The sequence below is a fragment of the Photinus pyralis genome, unplaced genomic scaffold, assembly GCF_008802855.1.
Source record: "Photinus pyralis isolate 1611_PpyrPB1 unplaced genomic scaffold, Ppyr1.3 Ppyr1.4_LG5, whole genome shotgun sequence".
Lineage (NCBI taxonomy): Eukaryota > Metazoa > Arthropoda > Insecta > Coleoptera > Lampyridae > Photinus > Photinus pyralis.
The window spans coordinates 38,846,432-38,865,774 of NW_022170596.1; the positions used below are offsets into that span (position 1 = coordinate 38,846,432).

The window sequence follows — 19,343 nt, forward strand, 5'->3', positions numbered from 1 at the left end:
TATGTAAATGCATTTTTACCCGCCAAACAGAGAGCTTTTCTGACCGCGCGGTGAACCGCGTTTAACAAAATACAAATATTACCGCTAACCGCTCTCTATGTAGCAAAGCCTTTAGGAATTTTTATGTGGCGCTCTTAGATCAGATCTAAGGGGGCGTTGTCCGATCAAGGCGACGCTGCCGGGAAAAATGAGACTAACGATGCAATGACAAATGTAACACTGATTGAATTTACATGCCAAATTTCTTCCGTGTCCGGCAGTAACACAAACTATTTTAGACCCAGGATTTATTTGTGAGAAATATTCGTTTTGGTGGTCTTTTTAATTATTTTGTTACACTCTGTATACAATGGTAATATTACCAATTAAAAAATTAAAAAGTCCCTAGTGAAGGTAGTGGCCACTGACGAACTTCATTTAAATGTATGTATGAAATTGATTTTATTTAACAATTAGCCGATTAAAACATTTAGTTTAGATCGTTTTTTAAAATCGCATAAACGTTAACAAAAACAGCTTGATAATACAACTTCATAAGTTCCGTAGAAGGCAATTTATTGAATTAGTTGAGGATTATGTAATATCTTAGGTTATAACATTCTTGCTATCTACATTGCAGCCCTACCGAAATGGCTGCAGTAAGAAGCATCTCACGGTTGTTGTCCCAAAGGTCCGTCAGTCAGATTGTACGGAGAGGATATGCGGATGAGATGAGCTTTACATTTGCGGCTGGAAATCAGGTAAAACGTTTACATTATCAAAGCGTCGATGAGATGAATTTACTTTTAGGTGTTTTATGAGTCCGCCTCTGTCCGTCAGGTAGATGTGCCCTCATTTTCTGGGGCGTTTGGTATTTTACCAAAACATGTACCTACGTTAGCTGTGTTAAAACCTGGAGTTATCACGGTTACGGAGAATGATGGTTCTATTAAGAAAGTATTCGTGTCAAGTGGTACGGTTACAATCAATGAAGACTCCAGTGTGCAAGTGAGCAATTTCTGATTAATTTGCATCAAACTTTACATTTTGATAGGTAATTGCTGAGGAAGCGGCAACATTAGATCAGTTAGACCTTGCAGCAGCGAAGGAGACATTAAGTTCTGCATTAAGTCAAATGAACTCTGCACAATCGGAAAAGGTATGGGATGATTGTCATAATTTTTATCACATTGTTGCTTTTTTTATAGGAAAAAGCTGAGGCTGCTATTGCTGTAGAAGTCGCAGAGACTATTGTAAAGTCTATTGAATAGAGTTGTTAATATTACCTTTAAGTAAAATGTCTGTAGTTATCTCATTTGATTTTTTTTCTCTTTAATCACATTCTGTGTGCAGAATTTTGTATGTAAGCCAGCAACATAATGTAAATTGCTGTCTTGGTATAATAATAGAAAGAATTGCAGTATGTAAGCTGCAAATAGAAATTCAGTAACCAGCAAATGAATCCAAATGATATACTCATTTGAGATTTATAATGAATTTGTGAGAAAGTCTAAATTGCAATTGAGTTCTTGTATGGCTACAGTCATGGCTCTCTCTTGTTTCTGAAGTAGTGTATATATCCTATGGTACTTTTAGGTGGCGCACGTGTAAATAAAGTAAAATGATAGTGACACGGATCCCTGATGAAAAAATAAATAAGCTTCAATGAAAATTATACAATACAAATTGAGTTTCATCACGAATTTTCAGAAAGTAAAATATGCATAACTATTACATATGATAGAACTCATTTTTCATATTATGTACCTATGCCTCTAGTGGCGCCAAGTGGAACTTTTGAATTGGGGGGACGAGGAGCTCTATGGAAATCTAATAAAAGGTCACATTGAAAGGAATTGATATTTATCTACAACAATTATGACTCCTCATAAAGGTTGGGGTGGAGCTTACTCACATATGGAGATGGATGCAGGAGGGATCAAAAACCGCATTTAATCTTCCTGGTATTGTTTAATTAAACCATTATATATTATTAATCCTTCGGCTAGAAATTGTTTTCTACTAACTTCTTATCGAGATCGATTATAATTCCTGATCCGTAAAGGAACAGAGTGTCAGAGGAGCGTACTTCTAAAGGAGGATTAAATTGAACGCTTCTGGCATTTACCCAAATTGTATTATAATTATTCACTAAGCTAAAGTATGTTAAAAAAATGACCTTTATCCGCAAGCAGCTACTTTATCGTATCCTCAAAAAGTCTGAACGGCCTTTCGTACAATAACTCAAAAATGTTTGATGTTATATGATGATGTATGCAAAGCTCAAATTTGATATGCTCATCACATCAGATTAATGTGCGCATGCGTAGAATGCGCAATATCAACTGGCTTATTTATCGAGATATCTTTTGGAAATTTTAACCACAGATGCTTCTAGTAAAGGCAAACATATCGCATATTGCAAAAATAAGTTGCACGAATGTGTAGATTGCGCAATGCCAATTTATTTAAGCACTCGCCTTAGTTGTTTTTGTTTCTTTGATTATGTGCAGCAAATAGGTAGTAAAAGTATGTATCTGACAGTATCTGTGTGAAGGTGCGTAGGTGGGTTTCTTGAATCAGCAAAACGTCGACGTTGTGTTCGCGAGCGAACTCTCAAGCGTTTATTTACTCATTTTATATTTATTTATTTATTTAAGTCTTTATTTTTGAGTGGCCGGTGTTTCAGCCAAGGCTGCTCTACCAACCGAATAACCCACTATACATTTACAAATATCCTTGCCCGAATCCGGATTCGAACCACCGCGTAACTCGTATGGGGACGAGCCTGGGCGGTTTGAATGCCTGAGATGCGTCCCTTTGACGGGTTCGGTTACGATTGTGAAAGCGCTCCAGACGGTCTGGAAGGAAGACACAGACATTTTTTGCATCTGTTGTAATTGCTCTCCTCCGCAGTGTTTCTTCTCTTCGCTTGACGCACTCGGCGGTCTGCGACATCTGTCTTCTATGTAAGTAAGTGCATATATGTTATACCATTGAATAGTTATAAATTCAATGGTTATACCTGTTAAACACATATATATAAGAGTATATATATGGTTAAACAGCGTAGCGTTCTGACCGCGCGGCGGACCACGTTTAGCAGAATACAAATATCACGGGCCGCTGACCGCAGACCGCTCTCTGTGTGAACGATTCATGAACGTCGGCAATGTTATATGGTTCGGCGGGACGAGGTGACAAGTTAAATAAAAAAAAACCTACGAGTAATGTGTATATTTATTTTTTACTCGTAGAAAAAAACAAATAAAGGTTCTATATAGTCTTGGCTAGTTGGCTCAAAGCGAATATCCTCAGTAAGATTCTAAATTTATAAAAATGCAACATATTAACAACTACAGGCGTATAGCCAATTGATATCAAAATTAAACTAAAATTACTAAATGAAAAATGACAAATATTTATATAACAAAGGAACTCCTGATATGGGTATGAGATGTGAAAAGGGTCTTCCTTATTTTTTGGCCTACATTGCCAATTCACGAACGATCTACAAATTTGATAAAGAATCCACACACAAAATTCATCGTAATCGGTCCATTATCGATTTTGAAATATCGTGCTAACGGACAGACAGACGGAACGCAAAATTAAGAAGTCGACCCTATAGGAGCTAAGTTTGTTGTTTTCTATTAGGAAACCTAAGCTTAGCACGGGACAATGTTTTGAAAGTTTATATACGAAGAATCGCATAGGACTTTCAGTGGGGGAATTTTTTGACACTCAGCTCGCATTCAGAAACAAGGCTTTTAATCCGGTCTATATTTAATAGCACTGATCATTCGTAGAAATCGATTGACGAAGGTTTGACATCGTTGTCTCTTTTCGATATCGAGTTTATAGTTGAGGAACAGACGGACAGACCTAGGCGGATGAGAAATTCCCCTAAAATGCAAACCTTATTTGATTGACAAATGCAATATAAAGCACAGAGAAGTTGTTTTATTAGAGAGCTCTCCCAAGGTAATAATAATGCGTCGGCGTCGCTCCTTCAAACGCTGGCACTTGACTGCTACTGCAACGCAACTGCAGCAATCAATCCTGAATCCAAGTGCCAGAAATATTTATAAAGAAACGTGCCGGTGCGCGGTGCTTACGTGCATAAGTTCACATGTCTTCTCCCCACTACCTTACAAAATTGCAAATTATGCACGAGTAAAAATGCACAATGCGTACAGCCAGGGCATGACGCACGCTGTACAGGTAGCAAAACCATAAGGCGAAAACTACAGGCGCCACTTTTCCTTCGCATGAAAATAAAGTAAAAACAATCAGATTTCAAGGCTCATATTGTATTTCCGCAAGAGCGACGAACATTTTTCGTGCCACTGGTTGCTATTAAACGACTGACCTGTTCATCATATGACTCGAAATGCACGTGATTTTGTATTTACAGGGAGATTTCCTGGCAACGCTTTCAATAAACTTAGTGCTAAATGATCAAATGATGTTGTAAAGTGTTATGGCCTTATTTAACAGGCTATTCTCTTCTCGCAAGAAGAATTGCTATAAAGGTCAAGATGCAGTTTGGTATGTACCTATTCGTTTTGCGCGAATTTTTTATTCATTCATTTGTGTGTGTACTAGTGGACATAACCTATAATAGTAATTTCATTCATTAACGTATGCTGTTACAAATGCTAATTCTATTTATAATAAATACTTTGACGTGAGACAATTTCAAGTAAAATTAGAGTCTTAATTGATGTAAGTAATTTACGTTGCCTTGCGGATGACGCATTTTCACATGTCCCCTTTGACATTTTATCGTTTTTATTTCAAGAATCCTGTGCGTCTTCGGCCACCTTTCAAATATCTACCTATCTTTAGTTTTCTAATTTGTCAATTTAGTATGTAGTGGGATTACACTGGGTGCAGCGATCAATGCCGTTTGCAAAATAATTTCTATAAATGTTTAATTAATTACGTCCAAAAGTTGAAGCTGCGATGATGACACACTTTGCATTAATTTTTGATCTAGACAGCTACTACGTCGTATTCCCCGATATTATCCCTTATCGAATCACGTGCGTTATTATGTATTAAAGATGTCAAAATGTTTCCCTTCGCTTGTACGGGGTTTCGCGGACTACGTTTCGAATCCGAAAGCATCATCACGTCAAAATTAATCATCATTAAATCACTACTTTCCCGCTGAAAATGTCCGCTTCTCATTCGCCCTTATAGAAGCAAAAGCGTATATAAGGAAGAAATGACGTTTGAGATGACGCTCGGTTATGTCTAGATTACCACCCTGTTCAAACTACATAAAGTAGTGGCAAGTAAAAGTCGCCAAATTGGCGCACTTAGCACCTGGATCTTGAGGCGTCGATTCATTAATTATGGTAGAAATTGAAAGTAGGTTGATGCCTACCTACGTGAAAGTTCTTTTTATAGAGTGCATCTTTTTTCGATTTTTTCTTTCTTTCATTCATTATTTACTTGTATGATGTATGAAAGTCCGTTGGTTCGTTCGCCTGCAAGTTTCAGAAAATTTTTAAAAACGAAAATTTATATTTTGTGTCAAAACTTTAACCCTCGCTTTAACCACGCGACGTTTGCTCATCTCAAAAATTCCAAAATTTTACTGATCTAAGTGACACAAGGAATTAACCTCGGAATTAACTCTTGGTGGTCACACAACAAGACCTTCTCAACCAATTCATTGAGCAGAGAATTTCCTGTTGAGTTTCGCGTACGATCAGGGCGTTTTTTCAATACTCCCTTTTTGACATACTCACACGTCTCGTCCAGACGTTGCGTTTTCCCTTTGTAAGTATTCTCGTCTGACACTCAATTTTCGAGATATCATGAATTATAATCGATTTCAATAAGAGGTTGGAGCTCGGATTGGAGAGAAGAGCATTAGCATAGCATGAAGGATAGCACAAAAATTATATAGTGGGTTGGGTTGGTAGAGCAGCCTTGGCTGAAACCCCGCCCACTCAAAAATAAAGGCTAAATAAATAAATAAATAAATAAAAAATTATGCCCGTTTTACTTTTCAAAATACAATTCAAACGTCATTTGTTTTATTGGTTTGACGTTTAACGTAAATAAACATTAACTTGTAACTATGTACTTTCAAATTTCGGGGAAAATATAAATTGACAAAAAACTTGAGATTTAACATTTGTTTTATTGGTTTAACGTTCAACGTAAATAAACATTAACTTGTAACTACTTTCAAATTTCGGGGAAAATATAAATTGACAAAAAACCATATTTGATTAAAATGTAAAAATAATTAATTTTGCTGATATTGTTTTGTTCACATTCATATACTTAGTTCCTTTGAAAAGCGAATAAAAAACTTTGTAGTTTGTTTACATATAAAAATCCAATATGGCACCCATTTAAAGAAGAAAGTTGATATTAAAGCGGGAGTGAGTATCCGCCATTTTGAATTTCATGTGGACATCATTTTTGACTTTTTACTATTGAAGTGAGAAACTTTCATATTAAATTTGTTATACTTACATTGTTTTATAATGGGGGGTCTCTGAAACCATAGAAGATCCGACGATGGTCAAATTAGACAAAAAAATTCGCAAATTAAAGAGTTATTTATTATCATGCTTTAAAGAAAACCAGAAAATTCCGATTACTTCCGAAGATATTCTAGAAAAACCGAAATTTTCTAAACGAAATTTGAATCAACACACAAAACTGTAACTCTTCCATAATAACAAGCTCAATCTGGGCCCCGTTATTATTACAGTTATGACCTTGTGTTCTATAGGGCGATTTTGAAAGTGTTTGGTTTCTGGTTACCCTAGGGATTTCGGTTATGCGTAAACTTATCGAAAAGGTAAAAGTTTTTTACGTAAAATTCCTCGTCAAATTCAGTGGCGTCGGTGCCAATTTTCACAAAATAAATCTTTTTTGAAATAATGAAATTTATTTTTGAAAATAAATTATAATTAATTAGGTATATATAGGTGTATATATTTTGATAATCTCACTTGATAAAAATAATACGTATAAAAATTACAATTTTAGTTATTATTTTAAAAAATATTTAAAAAAACTAAGTACGCCATTGAAATTTACGTAAAAATCTAGATCAGTTATTATTATCACCTGTTTAATACGATGGCATAACCAAAATAGGAAGGAAGGTCAAAAACGAACAATTTTCAAAATCCAAATTAATATACTTAGTCATAACAAAATTGACATGGGATTTTTTGGTCAAAAACTAGGACAGGAATGTCAAAATAGCAAGTTCATATCTGTCAAATTCCTCTTCGGTTTATTTTATTTAATTGGGTTAATATTTAGGGTGGGCGACTAGAAAAAATTTTGTCTGCACAGATATTTTAAAAAAATGGTTGCTGCGCTATGTGTTTAAAAAAAGGACTTGATCAAGTGATTAAAAATTGGACCTTCTTGAACGAAAATTTATGCCATATTAGATATTGGTGTGAAGATTATCCCTGAAAATTATACAGTGAGCGGTTAAAATATGGAACAAATTCATTTAAAAATGAAAAGGGGGGTATCGAGAACCCAATTTGCTTAAGCCAGAATATTCAGCAGAAACATTCGAAAATGCGCTAAAAGGATTTTATCAAATTTTTTTCCGAAGTAATGACTGAATAGATACTGTAGCACACACTACATTGATCAACGGAAAACCTTTATATTGACCTTATTTCAAAGGTATAGAATTAGCAGTTGATCCAAAGATTTTTATTCTGATCATTTTTTTTTTAAAACCGTTATCCACAGAACGTAGGTTTCCTGTTTTCATTATCTGTTTCTCCGTGTAGAGATCCTCAATTTTAGGAAAGAACGTTTTACTAACATTTAAAAGGACGTTGTTGAAAGCCTAATCAAACACATAAGCTCGCTTATGCTTTTAGTGTCGAGGACAAATTTAAGTAATTTTTCAATCTAAAATATTGATCTTTTGGCACATTTCCAATGGTGAAATATTTAATATTTTTTTCGAGATTTGTTTTTAATTATAACCGTCGGTCATTTTCAAATTTCTGGAAATTATGCATTAAGTGCATGTAAATAGAACGTCTAATTTTAATCATATTTTGTTTATATGCTTAATTATGTATTGTGTTGCAAGTGCAATGTTCATTAAAAAAAAATCGTGAATGTTCGCGGATATCATAAATTGGTGGGGCGAGGTATTGTCCTATCTAAATCACGTGCTTAGTATTTTTAGATTTCGCGTAGTTGTAACGCTATACTTACTCGATTATATCAGCGGTTCCACACATTTTTTTCAGGAGCTGCATTGAGTATCAGTCGTATTTCCAATTGATAATTTTTTTTTAGCGAGAACCTGTTTATTTTAACCAAGAAACAAGTAAGAGTGCTACTGTTCAGAGAATGCGACTTCAGAGGCCGTAAACTGTTATTCGATTCAGAGTCCGTGCAGAAAATCGATCTTGCTGACAAAGGAGACTTGCGGGATAATTCAACCACTAATAAGTGTAATGATAAATTTGAGGAAGTTTCAAATGGATATGGTTATCAAGTATGAACAATTTGATTGCATTGTTATTTAAATGACCCAATATGATTGCAGTACATTAAACCTTGCTGTGATATCGGCCATTTGGGAGAAATGGTATTTGGGGCCGTTGCTATGAGTTATAGGGGCACTTCATTGAAAATCCACAGTTTGAAATCGCCATCGCGGCTCATGTGCTCGCAGGTAAGCTCCGGACATACCAATTTGAGGTAATTGATGTGTTCTTTTTTTTTAGATCTTTCCGAGTCCACGCCATGTCTCGAGGAGGTGTCATTCTACGTCTAGTCAAAGCTGTGCGCGTAGCTCGGTTGCGTCATGCCAAAGTTTAGAACAATCTGTTAGGTTAGATAATTCGGGTCCAAGTAGTAATACGTCTACAAGTGATCGACTTTCGCTCCATAGCAATGGTTCGGATGCACTTTTAGGTAATATTGTAAATGTGCTTTGCTTTGCTACATTTGCCACCTTAAGAAACTTGCATCTCTTTTAGACAGTGAAAGTCTCTGCCTTTCTTAGTTGACCTTAAGACTTTAAACTTTAGTTAAGCGATACATTGCTTATTTACTAATGATGAATTAAGAAATGCTCGCTGTGGCGTGTCTATTGGAAAGGAGTGTTTTGAATTATCGAATTTACGTCGAAAGTAAAAGAGGGTATTCGGCAATATATAGTATGGTCATTTTGCAGTTAATTACTTGTTTTTGTAAAAATAGGAAAAGTCACTTTGGTGTAGCTGTTGATTTATGAGCGTATTTCGAATTCGCGCGATGCTTGTGGAAGTGATGTATATGAACGTAGTATCTCGCGTCGTCATTTGCTCCTTCTGGACAAGGGCTAAGGCCTTATCCAGGTCGATTGAATTCGCCGCTAATCGTCTAGCACGAATTTGAAGTAATACGCGCGAGATAATAATAATAATAATAATAGCGTTTATTCCCCATAGGTCTCATGTGAAAATTTGCGAAAGCAGAACAGATTTTTTAAAAATTTGCTAAAGTGGTGGCAACGTTTAGGTAATAGACGAAAATATGTGAAAAAGAAGAAAATCACTTGACCGGTTTTCCACCGTGAAACCCCCGCTTTCGTGTTGTGACAAAAATTCGATAAGAAAAAACCGGGAAGAGGCACAAGAACGCTGTCGCGGCTATAGGCAGCAGGTCGGACGGTGTGCACTTCTCGAATTTTTTGATACAGTGCGGTTGCTCCTGCCGGCAGGAAGAGGGTGGCAAGTGCGCGCGCGGTGTCGTTTTTCAGTAAACCTGCAAGTTTCGTAGTGGGCGGGAGCGGGGAGGTACGGAAGACATGTGATGCGAAGAAGAGCGTGTGGGTATTTTTGGAGTAAAAATTTACTTTTCGCGGGTTAAACGGATTTCCCCTAGGGACAAATAGAAAATAGGTCTGAGGGACTGCGGCGGTACCGACCCGAACGTGGGATGGGCGGCGGTTTCGAACGCGCAGGATGCTGAGGGCGTATCTGTCCGTCCGTCCCTGACACAACAATGTTTGGACTGTCTGGACGCCGTAATTCGGGACAGGAGACATATCGAGTTGCGGTTTTTTTGCGTTAAGTTTGCCCTTCGATGGCGTTTCCGGGGTAACAGAGGACGAGAAGGTGCATTATTTTTGTTATCTGTACGAAATGAAAATTCCGCCTTCAGCCGATTGCGCAATAAATACGCAAGTGAATGAATAGTTGAAGACTGGGTAATCTTAGTCACGAAAGCTTGTAGAACGTTCTGAGAAATGTTTAAACAAAAGATGCAATCTATGTAGAAAAATGTAAACAAGTGAACAGGTTTTCGCCCTAAGACCCATTGTCCATGCATTGATCAGTACTTCCTAAAAGCCCATACCTATGTCGGCTATGTTTTCATTTTCTAGAAGCATCAATGGTTAAGACCTCAAAGAAATGTCTCCATAAATAAGAAAGTTGGTATTGAGCAATCTGCTCATGCGCACATCTCATTTTTACAATATGCGATGTTTGCTCAAGTGCCAGAGCGTTACCGAATACAAAAAGAATGAACTAAATATATTGAAAATTGTAGGAGTAGGCCTCAGACGGACAGACAGAGAAAGTGTTTTCAAATTTCATAAACATTAAGTTAAGCCATTTTAGTCATTTTTTTAGAATAATGCTAATCCAGAAGCATTTTTTGTCAAATTTTGTTAAAAAACTTTTGTGACACACCAAATATATTTTAACATATTCATAAATTATCAACTTCAGGAATGGCTTTCAGCTTTCAGATTAAGTGATGCAGGAATAACACGATAGTACGAATGTACCTAATGCTGAAAACCTGATCGATTTATAAGAGGCGCCCGAACAGCTGACATTTAGTGAAACAACAAGCTCTTTTTTGAGAGTCAAAAATGCGCTAAAAACTCTGAAATGTCCAAAATTCATTATAAAGACAAATAGCTATGCCTTACCATGCTTTGAACCAAAAAAACTTGTCGTTACTAACTTAATCGCTAATTTCCGTTTCAGTATGTAGAGGACCTCGGAGCATACCACTAGATGTACCTTTGTCGAGTTCGACGACGAACTGTAACAATCTTACACCAAGTGTAGTGGGAGATTCCGGGTTTAGTGGCGAACAGTCGTGTAATAGTATAGGTAGCGTTCCTCTATCATTCCCTCTTCACGAAGGTAAATTTCCCGTGTATCTTTACATCCAGTCTGACTCTCTGTGTTAAGGTGAACAGGTTTCGTTTTCATGTGGCAGCTTGTACAAGAAATGGTTGCGCAGTACCAGTACTTCGTTAGAACATTCATCGACATCATTAGCGGGATCGGGATCGACAGACGAATGTATTTTAAAATCTCACGGGCGTAGAAGTAAATTGGGTTTAGCAATTATTATCGAATTACCTGCGGGACAAGAACAGTATGTATCTTTGTCTTTTTAGAATGGAATTAGCATAACTTCCTGCAGGTATATGGAATTATTTCTAATGGAACACGCATCTCTAATAGAATCTATGGTTTGGAAAGCCAGGCAGAGTGTCGAAGTTGCCTACAGTCGCCATGGCAGTTTTGTCTCTCTAATGTTTGAGGTTGCAATGAATATAACCCAATGGCTGATAGATATGATTTCTGGGCCTCTACTTTCCAACCATCTGTGGATCTCTCTCGCTCCAATCTGTGATAATTTATTCAGTATTAAACATAGTGATAGCATTAAGCAGAAGTATAGTAACAATAACTATACTCATGATTCGTACTATTATAGTGATAGAGAGGTGTGCTTGACAATGTCGTTAAACGTTTTGAAAGACAAATGTGCCAACGGAAGTGTAGAACACAAACTCACAAAGCAGCATTCGAGTGCATCTCTCAGCAGTAGTTTTAAATATGACAATTGTATTTTTGATACACCACAAACTACAAGTAAAAGTGCCGATTTTACGTTTTTAAACTTAACTAGGTTTTTACGTAATGAATTTAGCAGTGTGGGCGTTAAGAATGGTTACGCATATGATGACAAAAATTTTATGGCTGAAAAGTATGTTACCGAATTGTGTGAGCTTTTGGACTGCATCGACATCAAACATACAAACTTGTAAGTATCTGTACACTGTCTTACGGTAGAAACAAGGGTAGAAAAAGGTATCTTACTTAGGGTAATTTCCATTCGTAAATTGAGACATATATGTAAACTCCCAAGGTTTATTCTATCATAGCAGTTTTATGTTGGGACTCCCAATTTTATAAAAAAAATCTGCCAAATGGGCATAGCAATAAATTCTATCTATGACAATTATCAGCAAATGGGGTAGGTAATCCTTTCTGATCATAAGAACGCGAAAGTGGTAGCCCTCTATGCCCCTTTCTTAGAAACGATGCCTTAGGCTCTGATCGTTCATATCTAGGGGAGGCAAACCCAAGGGCTTCCATGCTGACTATGTGAATTGTCTGTATAGTGCATACAAACTACCACTCTAATTTAAATATAGTGTTACAATAGCAAAGATTGCAGATCTGGACCACTAGACATTTTCATCATGTTTGGAGGCAGGTTCGCTTCAAATTGGATGGGTTTTCCTCAGTTCAGTGTTTTACTGGTATTTTATCAGTTATCATATTTTCTTTTCCTGAAATTTGAATCGCTGATCTATCTATTCAAAACAAACAAAAGCAGGATTGCTCCTTGCTCATTTCCAGTGTTTCAGTTGGTCTTAGTGGAATGCCCCTGCAACTTCCCCCACTACCTTTTTTTTCTATATCATCATCCAAGTGACTAATTGTTTAGAATTTGCAATAATAATTGTATAAGTGTATTCAAATGTTGTTGTGCTATGCCGATCATGGCGCTGTTGTACTCTACCATGGTTTTCATTTTATTATTTTGACAATTTATTCAAAATTATAGTGAAAGAATACTTAGAAGATTCACATCTGGATAATTCCTCCTGCGGAACGACTTACTGTAGTAGAAGTCCATGCTGCATTCTAGGACTATGGGTTTCTCAATTGGTGTCTCAAGACTGAAAACCTATCGGTAATATGAAAAAGTGAAGGCCATTTTGGAATCGGTGCCGATCTAGTAGATCTAGTCTAATAGAAGTATTCCTATCTGTTCCAAAGTTTTTGAGCTATCATTTGTGGTGTAATGGCATCTATTTGGCAACTATCGTTTTGAGCATGCGCATTTGAAATTTTTGAATAATCTTTGGAAAATAACCGAGATATCACCGAAAAACTAAAAATGTCCAATTTTTGTTCATTTTCCCTAGTATAAACGGTCCGAAATTAACGGTTCCCGTTAGCACCTTTTATGGGCATTTTTTTTGGAGAATCGAAGCTGTTATCAGAATTTGCATAACACGCTAGATGTAAAAGCTACAGGCTACTACTTTCTTATTTCTTACAGACGCCATATTGGATTTTTATGGAATGAGATATAGGACACAAAAAGAAGTTTATTTGAATTCATGGCCATGATAGCCATGTTGATTCAGCAAGATCTAGTTACCTGTGAATGTTTTGTTGAGAAATGAATGTAAAACATTTGATTTTGGAATTTTTCTTGTAAATTTATGGAAAAGTACCTATAGAGTATGACATGTCATTATTTTTCCTTTTTTTGCCCTTTATTTCATTTTGTAAAAATCTAATACGGAGTAAAATGAGTATGTTCGTATATCGGCTTAACGCTTATATTAATACTATAATACCACATATGAGGGTGCGCATCTAGTTGTACGTAGCTTCTACATCTAACGTGTTTTGGAAATTCTGATAACAGATGCAGATTTTCCAGAAAAAAGTGCTATCGGGAACCGTCCATTTCAGTGGCCAAGGAACATTGCCAAAATATGAAATAATCTGTCCACAAAATATGTGTCAAAGAACTGTCGTTAAATTGTTCAAGTTGTGAACTGTGCCATTATCATCATCCAATCTCAAATGACGTTGAAAGTCGTACCATAGAGGCTAGCGCCTTGTGTAGCTTTAGAGAAGAAATACCTACCTCACTTTTCCCCCACGACCACACACAATCATTTCAATAATTTGGACAAAAAAGGTTGTGATAAATCAATGTAAAAAATGGACATTGAGATATACAGGGTCATTCTTGACGAGCGTCAGTTAGAAAGATATGGAAAACCTTTGAAAATGAAAATAAACTGATAAGTTCTTTAAGGGTTTTGGCACATGATGAATTGAACTAAAATATTTTCAAGATGGCACCACTTCCGGAAATACTGGAAGTAGCCATCAACTTTGTTATTTTAAATAGGGGCCCCCTATTTTTTCGGATTCTACGTCAAATTTGGAGAACAACGATACCCCATAGTTGACCATTTGCTCCAAGGGCTTCGTCGATATTCAAGTTTTTATTTAAAAAATTGAATTTGCAGGGGTCATTTTAAAAATTTATTATTCGAAAACAACGGTGAAGAACATAATAGGGAGTGCCATTTAAAAAAATAGAGTTACCGAAATTTAAAAATTTAAAAGTTGAGAGCTTTGAAAAAGTGACGTAGTCTCACTTTTTTAGACGATTTCGTATACCATAAAAAAATTCGATCTTTTCTTAATAAAGCATTTAAAACTGTTTTGCAATATCTCTCACCGTTTTTGAATAATAAATTTTTAAAAGACCCCTGCAAATTCAATTTTTTAAATAAAAACTTGAATATCGACGAAACCCTTGGAGCAAATGGTCAACTATGGGGTATCGTTGTTCTCCAAATTCGACGTAGAATCCGAAAATGTAGAAAAAAATAGGGGGCCCCTATTTAAAATAACAAAGTTGATGGCTACTTCCGGTATTTCCGGAAGTGGCGCCATCTTGAAAATATTTTAGTTCAATTCATCATGTGCCAAGACCTTTAAAGAACTTATCAGTTTATTTTCATTTTCAAAGGTTTTCCATATCTTTCTAACAGACGCTCGTCAAGAATGACCCTGTATAGGGTTTTGCATTAAAAAAATCCCAACATTGGGTAAAATCTCAGAAACAGTGATCCAAACATTTTTTTACTATGCCACTGGACTCTACGTAAGAATATGTATAATAAGCAGTTTTTACCTTTTTTCTATCTTACATGGGTAGTAAGATAATGATAACATCCCAAAAAGTCAAACTTTTTGTGGCATAAAAAGTTTCAACCAAAATAGGACGCACTGTACATGTATACCAGGTGTCCAATATAAAAATGAACAGCACAAGGATTTCGGATACTGTCAAAGTTTGATATCCGTATTGTATTATAATTTCGGAACGTCATCTTGCAGAACTATAAAAGGTCCAATGAGAAAGTGTCATTGTTTCTCTTGAAGTTACCTAAAAAAAAATAACGAAATCACGATATTTCGTATTTTCGAATATCTCTGGAAATAACATATTTTCTAACTGTCTAAATGACATTTTATTGACCCCTTAATTCTGAACCTTTTTTTGCCATTAACCCAGATTTGTTAGTTTTACACTCGGTTTTACGGTTTCCAAGATCGCCATGATGTTCTTTTTCATCTTGGACACATGGTATATGAGTACCTTTCTATAATATCTCTATTTCTCAGGCAGGAACATTGATCCAAAAAGTTACAATATCAATGGGCGCATTCAGCCGAATTCAGCGCTTACACAGCTGTTCCCAGCGCCAAATTTCAGCCGATTAACTATGGTGAAATGAGGTTGTAAATTAACTGTCACGGTACATGCGCGCTTTTACTCTCACCTTCGCTGGTTATCCTAGCGGAAAGTATTTTCGCTGGAAAAAATGGCGGACGCTGTTAAGCGCCAAACGACCGCTACCTTGGCGCTGCGACAGTAACAACCTGGCGGCCAAATATTACCTCGGAAAATTCCGCTTCCTGCTGCTAGCTGCGATGATCAGAGCTTAATCAATTCATCTACCACAATGGCGGATTGTCCCTAAATATGGTGCTGTCTAAATTTTCTATTGGTTAGTGTCTTTTTCTGTACCAATCCGGAACGGCTGTTAATTATTTCAAAAACAAAGGGATCATTATTTTTCATCAGCTTTACCTCATGATGAGGTAAGGCTATAATACTATATCTCTTTTAAAACGAATGTGATCCTATTCCTACGCTCGCTATCTAGACGCCAAAAACAATTAGGTAAAGACCAAAAAGGCTTGGAAAGCATGGAAATGGTTCACACTGGTATGAATAACTTTTGCCTTGTAGGCTCAGTTCAAAAGATATTAAAGTCTGGACATGCCAAAATGATGGCTAAAAGGAGATATGAATCCGAAACCACTCATGCACACTTGTAAGCGAATCCCAACACTGATTCAGATTTAAATTTCAATTTATTAATAAGAAGTGTTACCTGGGGTCCTAGAATTAAGTGGAACTATGAGTTTGTAAATATAGCAATCTCTTTAACGCCTCTATTTTTTTTCAGCTTCATTAGTACATTGATCACTGCAGTATTAACTCATCATTTGGGATGGGTGAACACTGTTTTACCGCCATCTTTAAAGGACACAGAAAAGTTATCAAAATTGCACAATCCATGTAATCCGCTGTGGGGCCAGCTTACCGATTTATATGGCGCTATTGGACATCCCACGAAAGTCTCTCATACGATCATTACTGGAACAAACAAATCTGACTTAATCTCGAAAATTTTAAATTCGCTAACCTATTTCATACGGTGTAATGATATAAATCGGAGGTGCTTAACACGATTAGATATTAAAGAAGACAACAAAATGGTAGATTGCATTTGCCAGCAGAATTCTTACATTCCAAAAGAAAATTACAAAAAGTACGAGGATCACTTGAGAGAAATGGACATTGCTCACAATGATACTTTATGTTCAAAAAAAGCACACTCACTAAATTCAAAAGGTGACGCTTCTGAAGGAATAGAACTGCAAAATATAAATCCAAGCATCAAACTCTTGGAATATTCGAATTCCATATCTGAAACAGCAAATGTCGACTTAGATCCGAAACCCCCAAAACAAAATGGTTTAATTAAAAGAACGACTCGCCTTACAGATCTATATAAAATGGAACCTGAGAAAACTCAGCGACTTTATCCTTGTCTAGAGGAGCTACACCAATCAGAAGGTGTAACGCCAATTACATGCGAACCGGCGAGCCCTCACGCGCTCTTGGACAAAGTGAAAAGTTTAGGAATACAGGCGGTTGATTCGATACCTTTAGATAAGGAGAAAGAATTTCAATTGACTAACGCGATTATCAATGAAAAGGTAAGGAAATTATGTCGAGTACCTGCCAGCGCTTTATTATACCACACGGAGGCGTCGAATGATCGACTTGTTGATATTCATGAGGCAAGTATTCAGGTGCGCAAAGCATTTGCGCCTAAGATTGTAAACATGGAAAAACAAATGAAATGTGCGCCTAGTTCTGTATGTGAGGAAGAAGACTGTAATAAGAAAAATGTAATATTTGTACTCGGGGACAATGAAGAGCTTGTTGGTTTAAGGAAGGATAGTGAACCTTTCTCAACTGTTACTTGTGAAGATTATGTAGAGCAGAAGAATTATGAGGCATATTGCAATGCAGAGTTTAGGGTTGAAGATGTGAAACCATCCACGTCTTGGAACTCGGAGAAGGTGATTAGTCATTCATCGACAGAGTGCGGGACATTGGAAAAAGAATGTGAATTGGGATCTCAAAAAGAATTTTGCCGTTCTCAGAGTGTTCCCCCTGAAGGCAACAAAAGAGAACTGAATAATGAGAGTGCAAAAGACAAGTCGAAGTATAGATATTCCGGTGTGAAATTTAACATTCAGCAGTATCCTCAAATTGTCACCAACTACATGCGAAGCAAGAATTTGGAATTATCTCAGATACAGTTCTCCGAAAAGGCGTTGAAATTCAATAATCCGCATTATCCGGAATTCGATTTCAGCAGTTGCAGCAATCAGGTGGAGGAAATTGAGATACTTCAAACGCCTTCGAACGCGTCCGAATTGGAATTTACCAGCGATTTGGTGGTGGATAACTGCGACGTGCAGCACGCGAAAGAGGTGCTCGAGTGGAGGGAGAAAACATTTGTTAGAAATCACGTTCCTAATACGATAATTAAAGAACCTCAGTTCAATTATTGTCCGAAAACTGAAGTGACTGAACATCCGTTACAGAAGACTGACAATACGAATAACGCCATGTTTGAGTATGAGGAGTCTAATGCTTCGGAAAAGTTTGGTTTGGATCAGCAGTACAAGTTGAACCAGATGCAGGTGCTGGAATTGCCTATGCCTAAGTAAGTCTAATCAATCATTGATGCCATTCACGCTTGTATCACCCTTACTAGCAGCTAATTTCATTTTGTAAATATCAAACCAATTAATCAGACCCATACATGACAACCACAACATATCGAGTTGAAGATAAATAGATAGATATAATTCTTAGTCGAAAAAATCGGTGCAACTTACACCATTCAACATTTTACATTTGGATTTAATCAGTAAAACTGTTTTTAGATCAGAGCCAGTGAAATTAGATCACGTGCCAATAAATTATACAAGCTCATTAATGAGAGGTATGGGAGATCGGTACATATCCAACATGGTTCTTCAAGGTACGTCAGCACCAAAAGCAGAATGGGAATCTTCGTTACGAAAAGATCTCTCAATAGCGGCCAGATGTCCACTTCTAGATCAACCTGTCGACGAAGCTATAGCTATTGTTGCAAACACAGACACTTGGTAAATTGACTCACACATTGTTAGCAAAAGCTATAGAATGGTTTTAGGGAGGTTCAATTGCTGTCTAGTCACACTTATGTAGTGGATAGGGGATCATCTGGTGTGAGAGTGGGAATGTCGCAGCTGGTCGCCAATATGCTAGAAACATTACTTCAGATGTGGAAGTTGCGTACCCCACCCCAATATGTAAGGATGACACTAACAGAAACGGAAATTAACACTTTTGTTGTAGTGTGTCATGCATATCGAGCAAAAATTACAAGAATTTTGTGTATTGTCGCAGTCGCTTACCGAGTTACTTTTAGCAACTGAGTTTTGCAGTATGGATTTACTTACTTCCGTATTACAATTGGAAATTAACGACGTACCGTTATTAATGGCGGTCGCTTCGACTCATTCACCTCAACTTACCCAAAAATACGGACTGAGTTTCCAATGACATCCTCTTATGGAGATCGGCACAAATAACATACCAAATTATTTTATTGTAAATAGTTTGTTAACTAATGTCGCTGTATTATTATTCTTATTTATAAACTATATAAGATATTTTTTATAAAACAAGGGATACAGTTCAAAACTGCAGAAAAATAAAGGGTGATATTTTTTACATTAATTTTAAATCGTACCCATGTTTATACTCCAAATGAGCATTGTTAACAAACCAAA

The 19,343-nt window shown here is 36.6% G+C and overlaps 2 protein-coding genes across 2 annotated transcripts; both read left to right on the forward strand.

Moving 5' to 3' along the window:
- The first annotated feature begins 271 nt into the window (after nucleotides 1–271).
- On the forward strand, nucleotides 272–1,294 carry LOC116171187 (ATP synthase subunit delta, mitochondrial). Its single transcript, XM_031487881.1, has 5 exons — nucleotides 272–423; nucleotides 620–740; nucleotides 790–987; nucleotides 1,034–1,138; nucleotides 1,188–1,294. The coding sequence occupies exons 2-5, from the start codon at nucleotides 630–632 to the stop codon at nucleotides 1,248–1,250; spliced, it is 477 nt and encodes a 158-aa protein (XP_031343741.1). The 5' UTR covers nucleotides 272–423; nucleotides 620–629; the 3' UTR covers nucleotides 1,251–1,294.
- Nucleotides 1,295–4,230: 2,936 nt separating this feature from the next.
- On the forward strand, nucleotides 4,231–19,290 carry LOC116170176 (folliculin-interacting protein 1). The gene is made up of 11 exons (XM_031486404.1): nucleotides 4,231–4,530; nucleotides 8,299–8,500; nucleotides 8,552–8,680; nucleotides 8,733–8,922; nucleotides 10,992–11,153; nucleotides 11,202–11,391; nucleotides 11,440–12,066; nucleotides 16,388–18,226; nucleotides 18,450–18,674; nucleotides 18,722–18,860; nucleotides 18,907–19,290. The coding sequence occupies exons 1-11, from the start codon at nucleotides 4,463–4,465 to the stop codon at nucleotides 19,111–19,113; spliced, it is 3,978 nt and encodes a 1,325-aa protein (XP_031342264.1). The 5' UTR covers nucleotides 4,231–4,462; the 3' UTR covers nucleotides 19,114–19,290.
- Nucleotides 19,291–19,343: the final 53 nt, after the last annotated feature.

What these genes read in the sequence shown, in the direction of transcription:
- LOC116170176 (XM_031486404.1), top strand. Translation starts at nt 4,463, where the DNA reads ATGGCCTTATTTAACAGGCTATTCTCTTCTCGCAAGAAGAATTGCTAT. An exon ending in TTACCTGCGGGACAAGAACA is followed by an intron (nt 11,392 to 11,439) that starts GTATGTATCTTT and finishes AACTTCCTGCAG; the next exon opens with GTATATGGAATTATTTCTAA. An exon ending in CTGGAATTGCCTATGCCTAA is followed by an intron (nt 18,227 to 18,449) that starts GTAAGTCTAATC and finishes AACTGTTTTTAG; the next exon opens with ATCAGAGCCAGTGAAATTAG.
- LOC116171187 (XM_031487881.1), top strand. Translation starts at nt 630, where the DNA reads ATGGCTGCAGTAAGAAGCATCTCACGGTTGTTGTCCCAAAGGTCCGTC. An exon ending in ATGAAGACTCCAGTGTGCAA is followed by an intron (nt 988 to 1,033) that starts GTGAGCAATTTC and finishes ACATTTTGATAG; the next exon opens with GTAATTGCTGAGGAAGCGGC. An exon ending in ACTCTGCACAATCGGAAAAG is followed by an intron (nt 1,139 to 1,187) that starts GTATGGGATGAT and finishes CTTTTTTTATAG; the next exon opens with GAAAAAGCTGAGGCTGCTAT.